Raw genomic sequence first — 16,847 nt, forward strand, 5'->3', positions numbered from 1 at the left:
GCAAGCAACAACAGCAGCACTTCTTGCAGAATTCCTACTTTCCAGCACAATATAAATCTTATTAAATTTTCTAGACTTTCTGAAATTCCTTCTTCAGGAAATTCCCTCAGTCTTTTGCATTTCTAGACCTATCAGTTGAGGATACTTATTGTTTCCCAAGTCTGTTGATAAGCATTTAAAAGAAAAACATTCTACTTCCTTTTTCATCATGCATGAGAAAAGGCTGCGACCAGTTACCATAAAGGTTAAAGAATGGATTAAGCAGATATAAATAGTTAAAAATAGATACAAATAGTTAAAAATTCAGCATATAATCACTAACTAGCCCAACAAATGTCCCCTTCTTTTTGAGACGGTTATTTAAGATTTATGTTTTATGGTTTCCTGTCCTCTGAAACACCTATGACATTCACTGTCAGAGGTGAAATTTCTGAATTATATGTGAATCAGTCATCAGTTCCAGAATTGTTTCTATAACACCATTTCGATCACAACTTTCTAGACCATACATTTTAATAAATTTTTCAACTGAGCCAGAAGTCAATGTGTCACCAGATTAGGTGAACATTATAAAAAAACTTCTTTCTCTAAGGGTAGTGTTAGCTAGTACGCATGTTTTCTGCAGCTACCGCAGGGGTAAGCTGCAAAACTGCATTCCTAAGTAGTACTACCTAAGTTTATAAATAGCAGTAATCAAACACAGTTTTTATGACCCAAAATACTGTCTGCCTACCAGCAAGTATACCTGGCTTCTCCAGGTTTCGGGGAGAGCTCAAAAAAAGTAAAATAAATACTTCTCAGAGGCTGGAATGTTTGTTCTCTTTTGTAAGATAAAAGGCCAAAAGGGACTTGCTCTGTACTGTACGCTCCTCAGTTGGTTTGACATTCCAGGTTTATAGCCACGAGGTAAAGTCAAAATACCTTTTCCCATTAACCATTGAGTAACTCTCCTTATGACACTTATCCTCCGTTAGAACCAAACACAAACCAAACACTCCAGGTTTGCTTATTTCAGTAAATGTCTCACTGACCCATCAGTCGATGTCTGTCCTGGATCCTAAATTTTCATTAAAACAACAATCATGCTTCTATCCAACTTAGTTACAAGGAAAGAATTTTAACACAAGCAAAATATAACCAATGTAGTGATGCCTGCAAAAGCCGGCAACTACCCTATATATAAAAGTCATTTTAAGTACTAAGAACAACTACTCAACTAATTTTTCCCAGAGGTCCAGAAGGCAGATGTCAGCAAGTAGCTGCACTGAGCAACTCCAGCTCTACCGGACCAGCCATGCATGCACACTGTGGTCACAGCTGGAAACAGTGCTCTGCAGCTGCGCCCTGATGTCAGCGATTCAGCTCAGTGTCCTGGGACATTGGGAATTTACCAGGAAGGGACCTCCCACAAAAACATGGCAAGCACAGAGCACGTACGTTTTTAACCAAGTTTAGACAAAACCGACTCGAGTCTGCATTTGGACAAGCCTTAGTTGCCTAGATCTAGATAAACAAACATGTTTGAGGTATGTACATCAAATGCAAATGGACTGAGCAGTTTCTTCTGGGAAAACTAATGTTATCGATAGGTACCCCTCCAAGAAAAAAAGAATTTAAATATGTAAAAGGCATGAGAAAGTTATCAGGAAAACTCAACGGCAATGTTTCACGTATTTGAAAACCCATTTTATCTCTACCGGGTTTGCCAAATCCTTTTCATTTCACAATGGTTTATAGATACCATCTCTGTTCACCTGCTTTCCTATCAAAGACCATGTCCATTAAAAAAAAAAATCCAGTATGGAACTAAAAAGCTGGAAACTAAAAACTACATGGCTATAAGCTGCCTTTCTGTCTTCTTCTCTTTACCTGTATGCTGTCTATTTATAAACCACATCTGGCTCTTTCAAAAGGGTCTAGTAAACTACCACTAAAATGGGCTCAAACCCGTAGGCGATAAAAGCTGAATTTGAAACTTGTTCGGCAAGAACGCTTACTTGAAAATTTGATTTATTTACAATATAAGCTTCATTTTACTGATATTGTCAACAATATCATAACTGTAAATTACACAGGATGCAAACACAAAACAAGCGAGCATACTTAACCTTTCGTCTGAAAATGGGGAAGTAAGCAAAAGATTTTCCAACTCAAGACAGACACCTTTCCCTCTTATCCTAGCAGAATAATTCTGCTAAGCAGCTAAGTGGATTGAGCAAGAAAAAGCCAACGCGGTAAGTGAAGCGAGTACAAAACCTCTAAGGAAACAGGATTGCAAGAAGCAAGTAAAAGCACACATATTAGCCTCCAGCTTTCAGCAGGTAAGTCATTACCGAAATGTGTCCAGGCCTTTTATTTATTTGTGCACAAGGGTAGCGTGCCCTCTGCTGGAAGAAGATGAACTATAAAAGAAGAGATTCATGCCATTTGGAAATACAAGCCCCCGTGGTGATGGAGGCATGCACATTCACAGCAACGTGACAGGGATGCAAAGCGCTATTTAATGCTGTTCTCCTTTTCAACTTGTTTCTGGGGCACTGAATAAAAACATATTTATGAATTTTTAATAACTTTAAGGTAGTCTAAATGGAAAAGTAAAGGAACCAAAAATACAAGAGAAGTAAATTTGAGAGCAAAAATGTTATTAACAACTACTTACAGTATTGCTAGACATTAACCCAGAAGATAAAAGCGCCTCCTTTTGTTTTAGATTTGATTAGTGCCCGGTATAACAACTTCCCAGCCAAAATCATAGATTTTATTACTATGGAAACAACTAAACCTTTTTCTGGTTTATTGATACATACTCTCATGCTACTACGTTAAGGTGGTTTATAAATAATAAATATTGCATTATCCATATCAGGAAGGGTGTTCTAATCCATCTACAGTCGATAATAAGCTATCAAAACCTGTACCTTAGGGGAGAGGAACAAGGCCATTTTAACATTTTATCTGAAATTCACAGATGACAGACTACTTAACTACAGTGGACTCGCAAAAAAACCAAAGAAACAAAATAAACAATACCTAATCTACCACGTGCTTTCAAACTGAACAACCTGATTTTCAGTTCTGTTGAGCATGAATAAGCTTAGTAAATCAGTGCTTAAGGCTATGTACTAAAAGCAAAATTAAAATATCCTAGAATCCTATAAGAAAAATTTTGGAAAGTGTTTGAAGTGTTTTATCCAAACAGGCATAACTACCAACCTGTTCATACAGCAGACTCTCTCTTTTAAAAAAACTTCTGCACCTTTTTCTACCTGAATTTGTATTTTTTTACTATGTATGCAATTTAGAGTATCCAAAAATTATCACAGACACTTGAGAATTTCAGTAGAATAAACTTGAGAAAATACTCATTATTAATGCTTATTCTTGGTTTTAGCCTTTTCTGCTTCTTTGAAGTGCAATTTCTGAATTAGAAATCTCATCATTAAAAGAGTAGCTCTTGTAGATTAACAAGAATTTTTCAAAAAAATTAAACAGGTTTAAAACAATAATTTAAACTGACACTAAACACCTCTGAAGGTGAGAGCACAGATTTCACCTAAAATCATGAAACCACTAGCTGCTAATAATGAAGTAAACCAGGCCGACTTTCATTAAGACCTTTGAATGAGAGCAGAGAATGAATCATCATGTCATTTTCGTCCTGTAGAAAAAACGTCTAAGCTAGTAACAGTATAATCTTCCCCCATACACTTTTATCAACGGAATGAGGGTGGGACCGCATTTTCCCCAGCAAGTCCAATACGCCAAGGAGCTGATTTCTCAGAGTCATTAGCAATACGGAATAGAGGTTTACTGTAGACTGGGTATTTGAAATAGGAAGGCTTACAAAGATCTTGTCAATTATTGAGATAAGCTACTAGCATCATCATAAAGCAATATTGTGTTTTGAAATTAGAGATAATTTTTCATTAATTAGAGAAATTTCTTATAAGTTATGTGAACTGCCCCCTGGAAAAACGTACTTTGGAAGCCTTTGCAAAGCAGTTCAAAGGACTAAGGAAAGAATCATAGATGAGTTGTTAGAAACATGTTTCACAGATTTATCTCAGTAATCCCTACGCTCAATGCTGCTGCACAGATAGTTACCAATGTAGTTTTCACTTTAGTAGCAATATCAGAAAAACTTTTGGAGGCTTGTAATATGCTCTTTGTCAGCAAAGAACCTTCTAAGGCCCTTTTACTTATAGCCTGATATCTTAGTGAGTATATAATAATTTTGTAGTTGTGTCCTTATGGGAAGGGAAAAAAAAAACCTCCACCATACTTAGGCATTAGGAATTATAACTACTTAGGTGTACTTGAAGGCTAGATGAAATTTGTTCCCTAAAAGGTCTGTGTTGTACTGCTACCTATTTACAGGCTTTGATAAAGTTTGCTTATGTTTTTCATAATCAACACAACATATAAAGATGATGATGCTCGGTGAGAAAGTAACGATGATTAAACTTCTCTGGAGAATCTGTAATGAAGGCAAGGGTTTGTCAAAGCTCTGTTTGGTTTTAAAGTGTGAAAACATTTCAGACCATTCCCAAACCATTTCAAAAGCAGGTCTTGAACTGAATGATTAATATCAAAGTCTTTATGTATCTCGAAAATGGAATGATACCTTTGCTTGGACACAGGGAGAGAATAACACCTAATCTTTATTTTCTTCCAAGAGATCTCCAAAACACACGTCCTTCTACCCTTGTTGGATGATCAGCTACTCATAAATCTCACTGATTTCTTAAAGTGCGGTCATCTATGTCTTGGTGTGGATTTCAATGGGCAAGCAGCTGCAAATTACTGTTGATTCTGCCCAGACAATAAGAGTACATATGTACCAGAAAAGACATGTTATACAAGTCATGAAAGTCTTCTAAACTAAAGTTAGAAGAACAAAGATAAAATTATATGTCAAGTCTTTCTCATCTAAAGCTATATATTAATATATATTAATAATATCAAAATATTTCAAAAATATCAAATAATTTCAAAAGCATGTCCACATTATCACAATTGCTTATTTTTATTTGCATTTTGCTAAGAGTTTATCGTTAACAACTGTATGAATACAGTTTGGTACTTTTTGTGCTCAGAATATTTTCTTAAAAAGTAGATGAACATGTGAGAAGATAAAGATGCAGAAAAGTAAATATTTCTATAGGTGATTTCAACTTCTTAGGTTTAATAAGAAAGTAAGAATTGTCTCCTGGGAAACGTCCAAAAAGTAATCTTAGTTAAAATGGAACTGGAATCTGTCACGACTGCAATTACATCTGATGAAGGATACTCTGGTTTTAGAGCAACAGCCGTATCCACCACTCAGAAAGGCAGCCTGTTTTACAACAGGAATCAGTATCAATATAGCCGGAGCTGAGCAAAAAGGTACCAATGTTGCCAGCTTGGCTGCATATCTTGTTTTAGTGGAACACAATACAAAGGAATCAGTAAAGCTTGGTACTATAGCTACTGGCATTAATGAACCAAATTGAAACTGAGAAGACCAACAGAGCTCCAAAGATCTGACACTACACAGCATGAGTCTGAACTAGATCTTTCTGGATTGAAAACAAGAGCAAAAGATTCATTTTATACCGTATCAGGGAATCAGCTAATCTCTGCAGGTCTGTCATCTGGTTAGCAGGAGTCTTTGGGCCTTCAGTAAAGAAAATATATTACTGTTGAGTAAGCATGTATGTAGGACCTTTCATAAAATTAATTTTGCCTGCACTCCTTGCTGATGTAATAGCCATCAGGAAAATGGTTTCAAGGTTATGACAGACATAGATTAATCCACAACCTGAGACTTCTCTGAATGTTTCAGGTGTAGAGGTGGCCACAGTAAGGTCTTAGGAAGAAAAAGTACTTGGAAAGAGGAATCATAGATCAATGTTCCAGAATATGTGAAGAGTAACAAATATCAGCAAAAAACACCACTGTCACTCCTGAAATATGTCATGAACTAATTAATTTCCACTATGCTCCCAATATCTTGTATAAACTTGAAGGCATTCTATCAATGTCTTCATTACTTACGAAAATCTAGTCTCTTTCAACAGTGGTCCCAACTAACGTTACTTTTCTTCTCACACTTTACTTCCTTCTGTTCCTCACCACCTTCTCTTCCCTATTCTCAAAACTTCTGCTCTCCACTATCTTCTACTTCTGCTTATATCCTTGCTTTTGTGTTGCTTCTGTATCTGCAATTCCCTCATGTTCTGGTATATGAGGACTACCGAGGTAAACAGTTCCAAAGCCAGTATCGGGCCCTGAAGCTGGTGGTACAGTCTGACCACATCTATAGTACTGAACTCTTCATCTCCAAAGCGAGGTGGCTGCATCTAGATTGTCTAGTAGGCATGGTTCCTCGCCTGAGTTAACTCCTAAATCTTACCTTCAGAACTGTTTAGGAGAGTGCTAACTGGCCCAGGCAAAAGCCATGCTAGAGATGATCTAAACTACAAAACTTAGAACTACCAAGAGCCTGCAACAACCTGTGCATTAATTTACCAGAACAGACATTGCCTGAATATTCTCCTTTTTCATTTACATTATTTCCCACACCTCCAATTCATATCATATCTTGAAATCAACATTTTCTGAAGGGCCTATTCAGAATGAAATACCACAAAAGCTAGTACAGGAAACAAAAGGGATGACAGTTTTGTAGATTTTAATACCAGAATGGGGACAATCCATCTAACTTGACTTGCTGCAAACAGAGGTTAGAGGAAATATTTCAGGAAGAAATATCTACATTACAAGTTAGAACTACTATTTAGATATGCCTTTGTATAAAAAAAATCCAGACTGGATTTATGTACTTCAGGGAGTGATAATATACTAGTAATTTAGATCGAAAGTTCCAGAAGTTTATTACCTACACGGCCAAAAAAAAGGAACAATAATTCACTCTAGATTTTCCTATCTACTACTTTCAACCACTGGACTGTATTAAGCCCCCGTTTTCTAAATTAAAGAGTCATACTATAAAAATTGTTCCTCATGGAGATAATTACTACTTGTAACCCAATCAACTTTCGAATTTCTCTTTAAATATGTAGAAGATTGGGTGTAAACCTTTTGCTATAAAATAGGTTTTCAAACCTATAATTGTCTGTTTCTTGAGATATTGTTATCATATAGTCATCTACCTGAATATTATTTCCCATAATTTAGTTAAGATTCTTTAGTGAAGGCTCTGTGTTTTCAATGCACATATTTACAATTGTCAGGACAACAATACCAGGTTTTTCTTTTAAAGAAATGCCATGTTTAATGCCGCTTGGATAAAGATCTTTGTTAGCATAGCATTCCAGCTAATTGATTTAGCCGTCTGAGGAGGAAAGGATATGCAAGCTTTATATCTTGCTAAGTGAGATGAGAAGAAGATGTAACAAAAGCAGGACTGTGGTGAAGATGGGAGGAAAATACATGGTTTAAGGCCTTGAAAAAGAACTGTGTTGCCTTGTGCGCTTTATACAGCACTGAATACAATGAAAACCATCAAGAAATGAATGTTATTTAAATTAAATAAAAAATACAATTGACCTATTTATATACTTTCACTATTTGAAAATCTTTACAAGTTCTGAGTTTATTATAAAAACATCTTTATCTTTCAGAACAAATTAGTACACAGACGGTTGTTTCATCATGACAAACAAATGTGAGTTACCCAAGAGGAATGCTCCTTCATCTGATGTTGGTTGCTATGAGGGCCATTTGCATGGCCACGCCAAAAACAGTTTTGACAGAGCTGGTAGTTGTGGCACTGCTGGCATCGGTACCGGAAACCCATCATGCTCTCGCACCGGCAATATGAACATTCCACGGGATGGAAGACTTGGTGGAGATGGGGAAGGAGGGGGAAAAAAAAAAAAAAAAGTAATAAGCGAACCTTAAGAATACCTCAACCATCAAATTTAACTACAGCTTCCAAAAAAACCCCCCCATTCTTAATCACTAAATCAACGTATTATTCTGGGCAGATCATGGATTCTGAGCCCAGAATAGGTCATTTTGGTGAGATTAACCATAAATCTAAGTTGATGATAACATATCAGTTCCATCTGACAATTTCAATATTTCTTTTTCAGACTTCTCCCTCTTCAGATACAGTCAGACCCAGAAGTCTCCATGCTAGTTCAACAGCACAGAGAACACATACGAGTGGACAGGGGAAGCAGAAAGGGTGTATTCACCAAGGTTAACTTCAGCCTAAGGAGGTCATTTCCCTCCTACAGTCAGCTGAGAGAGCTGTTCACACAAAAGGTAAATTCAGAATATGAAAACTGGGCTTCTGCTCTGAATGCTCTCTCATTGAGGAATCTCCCTTGCTCCTCACTGTGTAAGGTATGCTCCGTCTCTTGTACCTCTATAGCTTAAAACAAAGAAATCCCTAACAAAACTCTAATTCTTAACATCTCAAAGACCTAAAAAAAATAAAAATAAAAAAAAGTAGATATGACATGCAGGCCACAAGCAGGCTAACTAAAGATAGCTTCTTCTCTGCTCTTCGACCCATGAATAAAAGATCATAGACTTGCTCCATTTCAGTTTCTTTATTTTTTTCCCTGTCATTCTTTGAAGAGATAGGTCTTCAGGATAGACAAAAGAGGAATGTGAGAATGAAGAAAAGGAGATAACTTAGTACGTGGAATACATATGAAAAGATGAGGCACAGGAAATGGAACAGAAAGATGAAGGTGAAAGTGAATTACAGCAGCAGATAGTTTCACATCACCACTGGACAAGAGCATAGGTAATTGCAAATAGACATAAATCACTGTGCTTTGGAGAAGATCACAGGAAAAGGAGCAGATTGCTGGCCAGTTAGCTGAAATTCTTAGAGATGTCTGTTTTAAACTATCGAAAGATGTAAGAGAAATAATTGGGAAGAGTCTTAAATTTTGATGATAAACGTTACGATTTAGCCATTGTAGCAGAGACTTGGTGCAACGCTTCACAGGATAATAAAGCTAATGTAGAACATATAGTTTCAATAGGAAGGTTTGACCTGTTAAGCAGCGTAGAAGTGTCTGCTACCTCAAGAGTGGATGTATGTGCCCTGAGGGTCAGAATGTAGGGAAAAAACTGTTGAAAACACTAGGGTAACAACTACAGAGAAGACAGGTTGAGCATTAGCCTGCTCAGGTATGCTACGTATAATTAATCCAAGAAGATCAGGTGGATGATGCTTTATCCAAGCACATAGCAACACCATATAAAGCAAAGGACCTGGCCATGATAGAAGATTTCAACGATACAAAATGGCCACTGGGAATGGATTATAGCAGAACTGTGACAAGTTTTTGATCCAAAAGGTGGAGAAAGCAATGAAAAGTAAGACTTCAAGACTTGTTCGAACAGTATAAAAGAACTAGTTGAAAGGGAAGATGAAAGGTGACGTTGAGTCAACTTGGCAACAGTTTGTGAATTTTAGGAAATGGAGGAGAGATGACTCCAACAGGGCTTCAGTACAGCAGATTTCAATAAGCTCATCAGAATTAGTAGGTAAGTTACAAGGAGAAACGGCTCAGTAAGAAAAATGACTTAGGAGAACTGCCAATTCCTTAAAGAAATTACACAAAAAAAAAAAAACAAAAAAAACCCCAAGCACAATCAATCTCCGGGCAGAGAAAAGAGGAGAATGTAGTAAAAGACCAACTTGGCTAAAATCATGAGCTCCTCAATAACCTAAAATTCAAAAGCAAGCACACAGAAGTGAAAACTGAGTAAAATTATTACTGAAGTTTAAATGAAATATGCAAATACACAAAATCAGAAGAAAAGAATAAGAGAAAACTAGCAAGGGATTTAAAGAGGACACTACAAAAATTGTAATCATGGCCCTTAAAAGGAGGTGGAAGTCAAGATTTGCAACTACCGAGTTCTCATTTTATTTTAACTTGCAGAAAACATACTGGAACAAATATATATATAGCAAATTACTGTAAGCACCCGGAAAACAGAAATTAGCCATGGCCAACATTGATCAAGTCAACCTAATGTCTTTCCATGACAGTATAACTGACCTTGAAGATAGGAAAGAGGTATTAAATGTGTTAAGTTTTTCATTTTATTTCAGTAATTCTTATAAAAATGGCCCCCATCATATTCTCATGACTGGTTTTCCCTCTTGTGAGGGAAACGCACGTTAGATGAAAGGACTCTGGAAATGGATGCATATCTGATAGGAAAAAGATTAGAGAGCGGTTAATTGTCAAAATAGAAAGATCTAATGAGCAGGCCTCCAAAGGGCTTTATTCCAGGTCCTGTACTTGTCAATATTTTCGTAAAAATACTGAATGATGGGCTAAAACATCCAATTTGGGGCATAACACTCAAGGAACATACGGGTTAACAAAGCATATAGGAGAAAGCAATAAGAATGTCTGAACAAGATCTAAAAAGATATATGGAAGGAATGGAGGCAGCTTAGCTGGAAGTAGACCATGAGAAAGCATCATCAAACATGTAAGAGGTACTTACAAAAATAACAATACATTCTCCAGAGCGAGTGGGCAAAAAACAGGCACCTAGAGGTTTAAGCTGCAATAAGAAAAAATTCATGCTAGAATATTAGGAAAAATTTTCTCACCCTATGAATATTTTAACACTGATCCCACCCCGACTTCCTGTCCAAGGAAGTTTTCAAACTTTTTGATTGAAGATTTTAAAGAAGCAGCTAAGCAAATCTTTCAAGAATATTCACATACATTTGAGTTTGCCTTTAGAAAGAAGGATGATTGAAGTGAAAGCTTTATTTGTGCTCCTTCCACCCCCCCAACAATAACCTTTCTGCCAGTGGGCAGGGGTCCTGTCTCCTGCCGAGTCAGAGCATTAGTGATATGCTACACTTGATCCTGTCTCATCTTCCCCACCTTTCCAAAAATGTCTGTCTGACTTCTCTAATTCTATGAATTTAGAAGAGATTATTAGTGATGAAATGGGGAGCATGTCCTACAGAGTCTGGAGCCAAAGAATAAAAAACTTGGAACTGATATGCTTGATTTAAGGAAAGCAATAACAACATTCTGATGAAATAAAAAGATAAAGCAAAATAATGGAGACTGCATACCGAAGGCACTACAAAAAGCATGCTCTAAAAACGACTGGTAAGGAGAACATTGGAACAGTCAACATCGGAGATTATTAGATCACGGGCAAGATAACCGGCTATCAGGACAGAAACAAAGAAGTGTACTTTTTTTTTATTTTTTCATAAAAGCGACAAGGCTTAGCCATGGATAGCATATAAATAAATGAAGTGGAACTGCATGCTTCTTCCTAGTATGAGCCTGCTGTCTTCTCCTTCCTAGGTTGCTGGTAGGTCATATGGCATGATCAAATGCAGGTATTATTCTCTTTTCCTTTTTTGTTCATCTCTAAATACTATAAAATATGGTGCTGCAAAATATGGTGGTGGTGTTTCTTCCTCTTCTCTTCAGATCACCTTCCTACTCCTACCTGCATAAATCCAAGTGGACTGAAGTTGTCATGAAGCAATCAATTCATAATATTTGTCACATCATTGACATATCCAAGTCACACTTGATCCACCATGATCCTTCTGCCTTTGGACTGCAAGAGTTAGCCTCTTTCCTGCTGTTCCTTTCCTGCCTTCAAGATACCTGCTCTACTCGTAAACTGTTCATGTTTCATTTTTCTGAACTTTTTTTTTTTTTTTTGGGGAAATCTTCTCTTACAAAGCTGTCTTTACCCAGTGCTCCCTGACATATATGGGAGTGTTCTCTCCTCTTCTCACTCCTTCCAAGTCCTCAGTCATTCCCTTTTCTAGTTGCCAGTACTCCAGATCCAAACTTCCCACTGGGTCTCTCTTGAGAGAGACAACCTGCTCCCTCCTCCCTTCACTCCTGCCCCCCGCAGACCAGTTCTTTATTTAAAGTACTGGAAGGGTAACAGCTAGAGAGATTGGACCATGAACCCAATTCTCTTATCCAGCTTTTTCCTCTTAAAAGACTCCTGGTTCACATATCTGCAGTCAGTAAACTTTTGTTTTCTCTTTTTTTCTTTAACTGATACAGATGGTGACTGTCATCATATTTCACTTCTCTCCCCAAATGTTCTGTCTTCCACTGCAGGACACATCCAGCTATTTCCCATCCCAGCTGACCCACTCCAATATTACTAACTCTACTCAGACTCCTACATTTCAGAGAATCTCTGAAAGAAATACTGTCACAAAACTAACCTCACCGACCACAGCTGCGTCCTCTTCTCCTGCCAATTTTGCCATCCTCCAAAATTCTTCTCCTGTAGCTAATCTTAACTCTCAGCTGCAACCTTAACATTATTTTTGCCATCAGTATTCAAATGTCCTCTCCTTTTATTCCCATTTCTTCTCTGATCAGGGCATGCTAAATTCTCCCAAATGTAAACTGGAAGAACGTGATGTGACCTCTCTCCTTCTCTTCTACCACAAAGATGTTTCTTATTTACTCTTCTCCACAAATCTCTCTAATATATTCAAAGATCATCTTAGGCCATCTTGTGATTTACCTGAGACTCCTCATACACATTCTATTTCCCCCCCCCTTTTTACTGTAGAGAAAGAGCTGTCTCCCTAGCTCTCTCACCTAAAAAATGTAAGCAAGATTTAAGTTCTCAGACCTTAAAGACATGCAAGTTCTTCTCTAACTCCAGCTTCCTTTCATTGCCAAGCTTACTGAATGCACTATGTACTCTTATTGTCTGATGTCCCTCTCCTCTCATTTCAACCCCCTAAAACACTCTGACTCTCACATTTCCAGAGCCACTCCAGCCAAAATCCCTAGCTACTCCTTTTCATCCAAATTTAGTTATCTTTACTCCACCATCAATTTTTAAACTACAAACCCAAACCGATCTTCCTCCTTTTCTTGAGATCTCCACATACTGCCTTGGCTCTGTGTATTCATCTTATCTAACACTTTGACTGCTGATGCTAAAACCAGTTTTTTTATTCTGTCTGAACAATGGCTTTGATTAGGGGGAAGGGGGGTGAATGGTGGTGGTGTATGATTAGGGCTTCCAAAATATGACGGTAAATGTAAATGATTATTAAAGTGAAATAGTGAAAAAGTTTTAGAGGAAAATTATGAACCCATATTTTGGCTACGTGGTTTAAAATTATCATAACTTTAAAGATATCTGAGACATGTAAGTGAGATGCAGGACTGAATGACAGGACTGTGGCCTGGAACTCAGAAGCATATCAAAGCTGTCTACTTACATATGACAGAGTGATGCCATTGGAACAAGGTTATCCAAAACAAATGGATTCAGAAATAAATAGGGGCAAAGAACAGAGCCTTTATTAAATTGTGTAGGAAGAATTCCAAATGATAGTAAAAAAGAAAAACTAGAGGTTAAAGGAAAATGAAAAGATGACAGCTGTAAAACACAAGAAAAGAAATCAAAGAGGACATAATAAAAACAGAAAGGTAAAGCAGGATGAAGATGGAATAAAAAAAATTTGAGCATTAGATAAGAAGAGGCTATTCAATATTTTGGTACAAAAATCTTTTGTGGAAGACCTGGAAAAAACAATTGTTTGAAACTCTAGCTAAGATACCATTAACATTGGAAGAGAAATGCTTTGAAGAACTTGCCATGACTATAAATACAAAGCTTTATTTAAACATCTATCTTCATCTTTTTCAACTACATGAGATACTAATAGCTACATCTGTAAACAAGACATGCTACAAGACATTGCCATAATTTTGCCATGTAAAACATGTCTGGTATATAAAGTACATGCCATGTTCCAGGTTTCAACTCTGATTTTTAGATTTTTCCATGGAAACTGTTCAAACCACTAGCAAGAGAACTTTTCCAGGAAATTAGCATCCTTAGCCTAAATCAATGGATAGAGAGAAACCTGCTTAGGTGACAACTTAGAGCAAGAATTTCTATCTTTCTATTGACTAAGGAAGGAACCTGACCTCCTTGGTCTAAGTTAACAGTTGAGAATACACCCAAATACCCTTTGTTTCTGCATTCTGCTGCTGTAACTGGATAGTCCCATAGCGAGCATTAAAAACAGATTTCCTGGCAGCTACAATCTGGAATGAAGAATTCCCAGGATATATTGGATGCATAAAAGTTATTAAAAAAAAGAATGCAAAGCATCTTCCCAAGATACTTGCTGACAATTAACTAGGTACACACAAAAACATAACGCCCCTTTCCCCCCCTGCTGTAAGGATGAGAGAGTAGACGAAGGTGAAAAGAGGAAAAGGCACTGTAAGGTTTTGTTCCGCCCCCTACCCCCTGATCAAGAGTCTTAAATTCTAGCAAAAACTAGTTGGGAAAAACGTCAGAAACTGAAGTCTGAATGTGAATTATGAGAGCAACGATAAAAACGTCAAGCTTTGCCAAACCTCTAAATAAAACCTGATCTCTGGGACTAAACACATTCTGTTTTACTCACTGTTGCAGAACAGTGCTTTTCAACCTGTGACCTACGGACCCCGTGGATCAGATGGTCCAGCAGATAATTATGAACAGAAGCAATTCTGCATATGCTATATGGCAGCCTATGTAAGGGAACCTTTCAAAGTAATCTACGTTCCATAGGAACAATTAGGGACTGGCAAAATAGAAAAGCCTGAAAAGCATTACTGAATTTTTATCCAGAAAAGAGACGATGGGCTTAAAAACTCACAGAAAACCACCTGTGAGTCACACTCCAAAATACCCAGTCAGATGATAGTTCTAACCCAGCTCTAGAAAAAATCTCACCAGCATATCACAAGACCTGGCCTAAATTGTACAAAGATTCTGCTGATGAGTAGCTTAACATCTTCCTGTATTCTGCAAAAACGCTGCCTAGAATTATTGCTTAATGCTACCTGAGTTACCATGAGTCATGAATTAACATGCCAGGACAGTATGGACTGAAATATCCATGCCAAAGCTTATTTTCGAAATGAGCTTCCAAAGGTTTGTTGCTCCTAGTATGCATGAGGGACATTGTGCCTTTTAGAGAAGCATCAATTTTCTTAATAATAATGCAGTCTAAAGTAACGTTAATATCTTCCGTCTCCCTTCTTTAAAGTAGTCATCTGGAGAATCTGAACAGTTTAGAACTCGTCTGCAGAGGAACAGCCTTCACAGTCAGAATACTCTTCCTTAATGACAATTTACAACTCAAGCAGCACAGGAAATTACTTGTCATTGGTACAGAAGATGCTAAGGGTACGTTTTTCCTATTAAGCCTTTTGTTTACCTAGTGACAAAGTAAGGGCCATGCAGACCTCCGTGAAAATGTCCAGATCCTCTAAAGTGAAAATTGAAATAATTCTGGCTTCCTAGTAATCACAAAAACATTCTGTCTCATAATCACAATAAAGAAACAGGGAGATTAGTTTCTCCATGGGTGACAGCGATATATTCAAAGTGTCAAAGGAGAGACTAAACTGAAAGCATGAGATTCTGTTACTGGAACTCCCTTCCCACTGTTGTTATACCTCTGAGGTTGAGTGGGAAGACCGTAAGCTTATATCGCATTTCTTAATGGAAGCTAGAATTCATAGAAACATGGGAAAACACAGGAAAAAAAAAAAGTAAGAGATAAGGCAGTTCCACTTCTGGAAAGGAAGCTTCTGCTGTGCTTTAAGAAAAGCAGAGAAATGGAAATGCAACTCCCCCAGACACTGAAAATATTGTTCATCGACTAACCTGCTCATTTGCATGTGAGGAAGGAAGGAAAGACACAGACCAGTAAGAGAGGTGTCTGAGTTCTGCAATATCCGAGTGTGACCTCGGTCAACCTCCGCTCACCCTCCCCTAAGGAGAAGGATGTTGTTGCAAGTCAAGTTTCAAGATGACTCATACACTTCAACGCCACTGTCAAAATATCAGCGTGTCTGGCATGTTTTCTTAGGAAATCACCTTCCTCTTCAACAGAGGATAAAAAGCCAAGAGAGAAAAGCGGCATAATTACTGGAGTTTGGAGGGTTTTTTTTTTTTTTCCCTTTTTTCTTTTTTCAAAAGAAGCTGAAAATACATTGCACTGCCAGGCTCTGCCTTTCCTTGTGAAAAGTAAGACTACACAATTTACCCCAGCTAAGTCTGCTTAACAGCTGCTAAATAAATATCGTGTCATTTTAGGAAAGGCAACAAGTCTCAATCCCATTCAGAACTTGTTGAAATTATTTTGAGTTTCTGGGAAAGCTAAAGATTTATTTTTCACTGGAGGCAGCCAAAACTTATTACAATATCTGATTGAAGAACTACCTGGTGAGGTTAAAAAAACGTTATGGAACATTCTTTAACTGGGAATTCCTAAACAGGAGCTGCGCTCCCCTACCACACATTTGTTTTTCTGAGTTACTACAGGCAGAGTAAGGTGCAGTCCCTACCCTAGAGAACTTACAGCCTAGCAAAGCATTTCTTAGAATGTTAATATAAACTTATGATAACAGGAAAGGCAAATTTAAAAGGAAAAAATAATTTTTTCTTAAATATTCTTTTCTATACTTTTTTCCCTTGTTACAAATGGAAGAGGAAAAAGAACATTGCCTGAAGCCTTCTTCCACTTTGATTTACAAAGGATCCTATTTCTACAAAAGCATAACGAAACGGATTAGTATGCTTGCACAAAAGTATACTGTCATTATACTGCACGTTAGCATGCAAATTGAGATGATGCCTCTCCAAAACGATGAGCTGACTTTTTTGTTTAGAACAGTACCAGCAATCTATAGAATTTTATTTGATGCCTTGAGAGGGAAGATACGTTTTCCTCTTACCTGGAAATGTTATTTCTCCAATAAAACAAGCTCAGTCCAAGCTTAATTGCCTTTTGCCTATATCAGACTTGAAAAGACAATCAA

The 16,847-nt window shown here is 37.3% G+C and overlaps 1 protein-coding gene across 24 annotated transcripts in view; it reads right to left on the minus strand.

Annotated features, from left to right (window-relative positions):
- The window catches only part of DTNB (dystrobrevin beta), a 224,464-nt gene that overhangs the window by 152,875 nt on the left and 54,742 nt on the right, over positions 1-16,847 (minus strand). For all 24 annotated transcript variants that reach the window (XR_011139936.1, XR_011139935.1, XM_068936647.1 and 21 more), the window contains one exon: positions 7,679-7,845. Coding sequence is in view for 22 of the 24 variants with exons in the window: in XM_068936647.1 (XP_068792748.1) it covers positions 7,679-7,845 (167 nt within the window). In the remaining 2 variants the exon portion in view is untranslated. The remainder of the gene's footprint in view (positions 1-7,678; positions 7,846-16,847) is intronic.

Source organism: Struthio camelus, chromosome 3 (genome assembly GCF_040807025.1).
Source record: "Struthio camelus isolate bStrCam1 chromosome 3, bStrCam1.hap1, whole genome shotgun sequence".
NCBI lineage: Eukaryota > Metazoa > Chordata > Aves > Struthioniformes > Struthionidae > Struthio > Struthio camelus.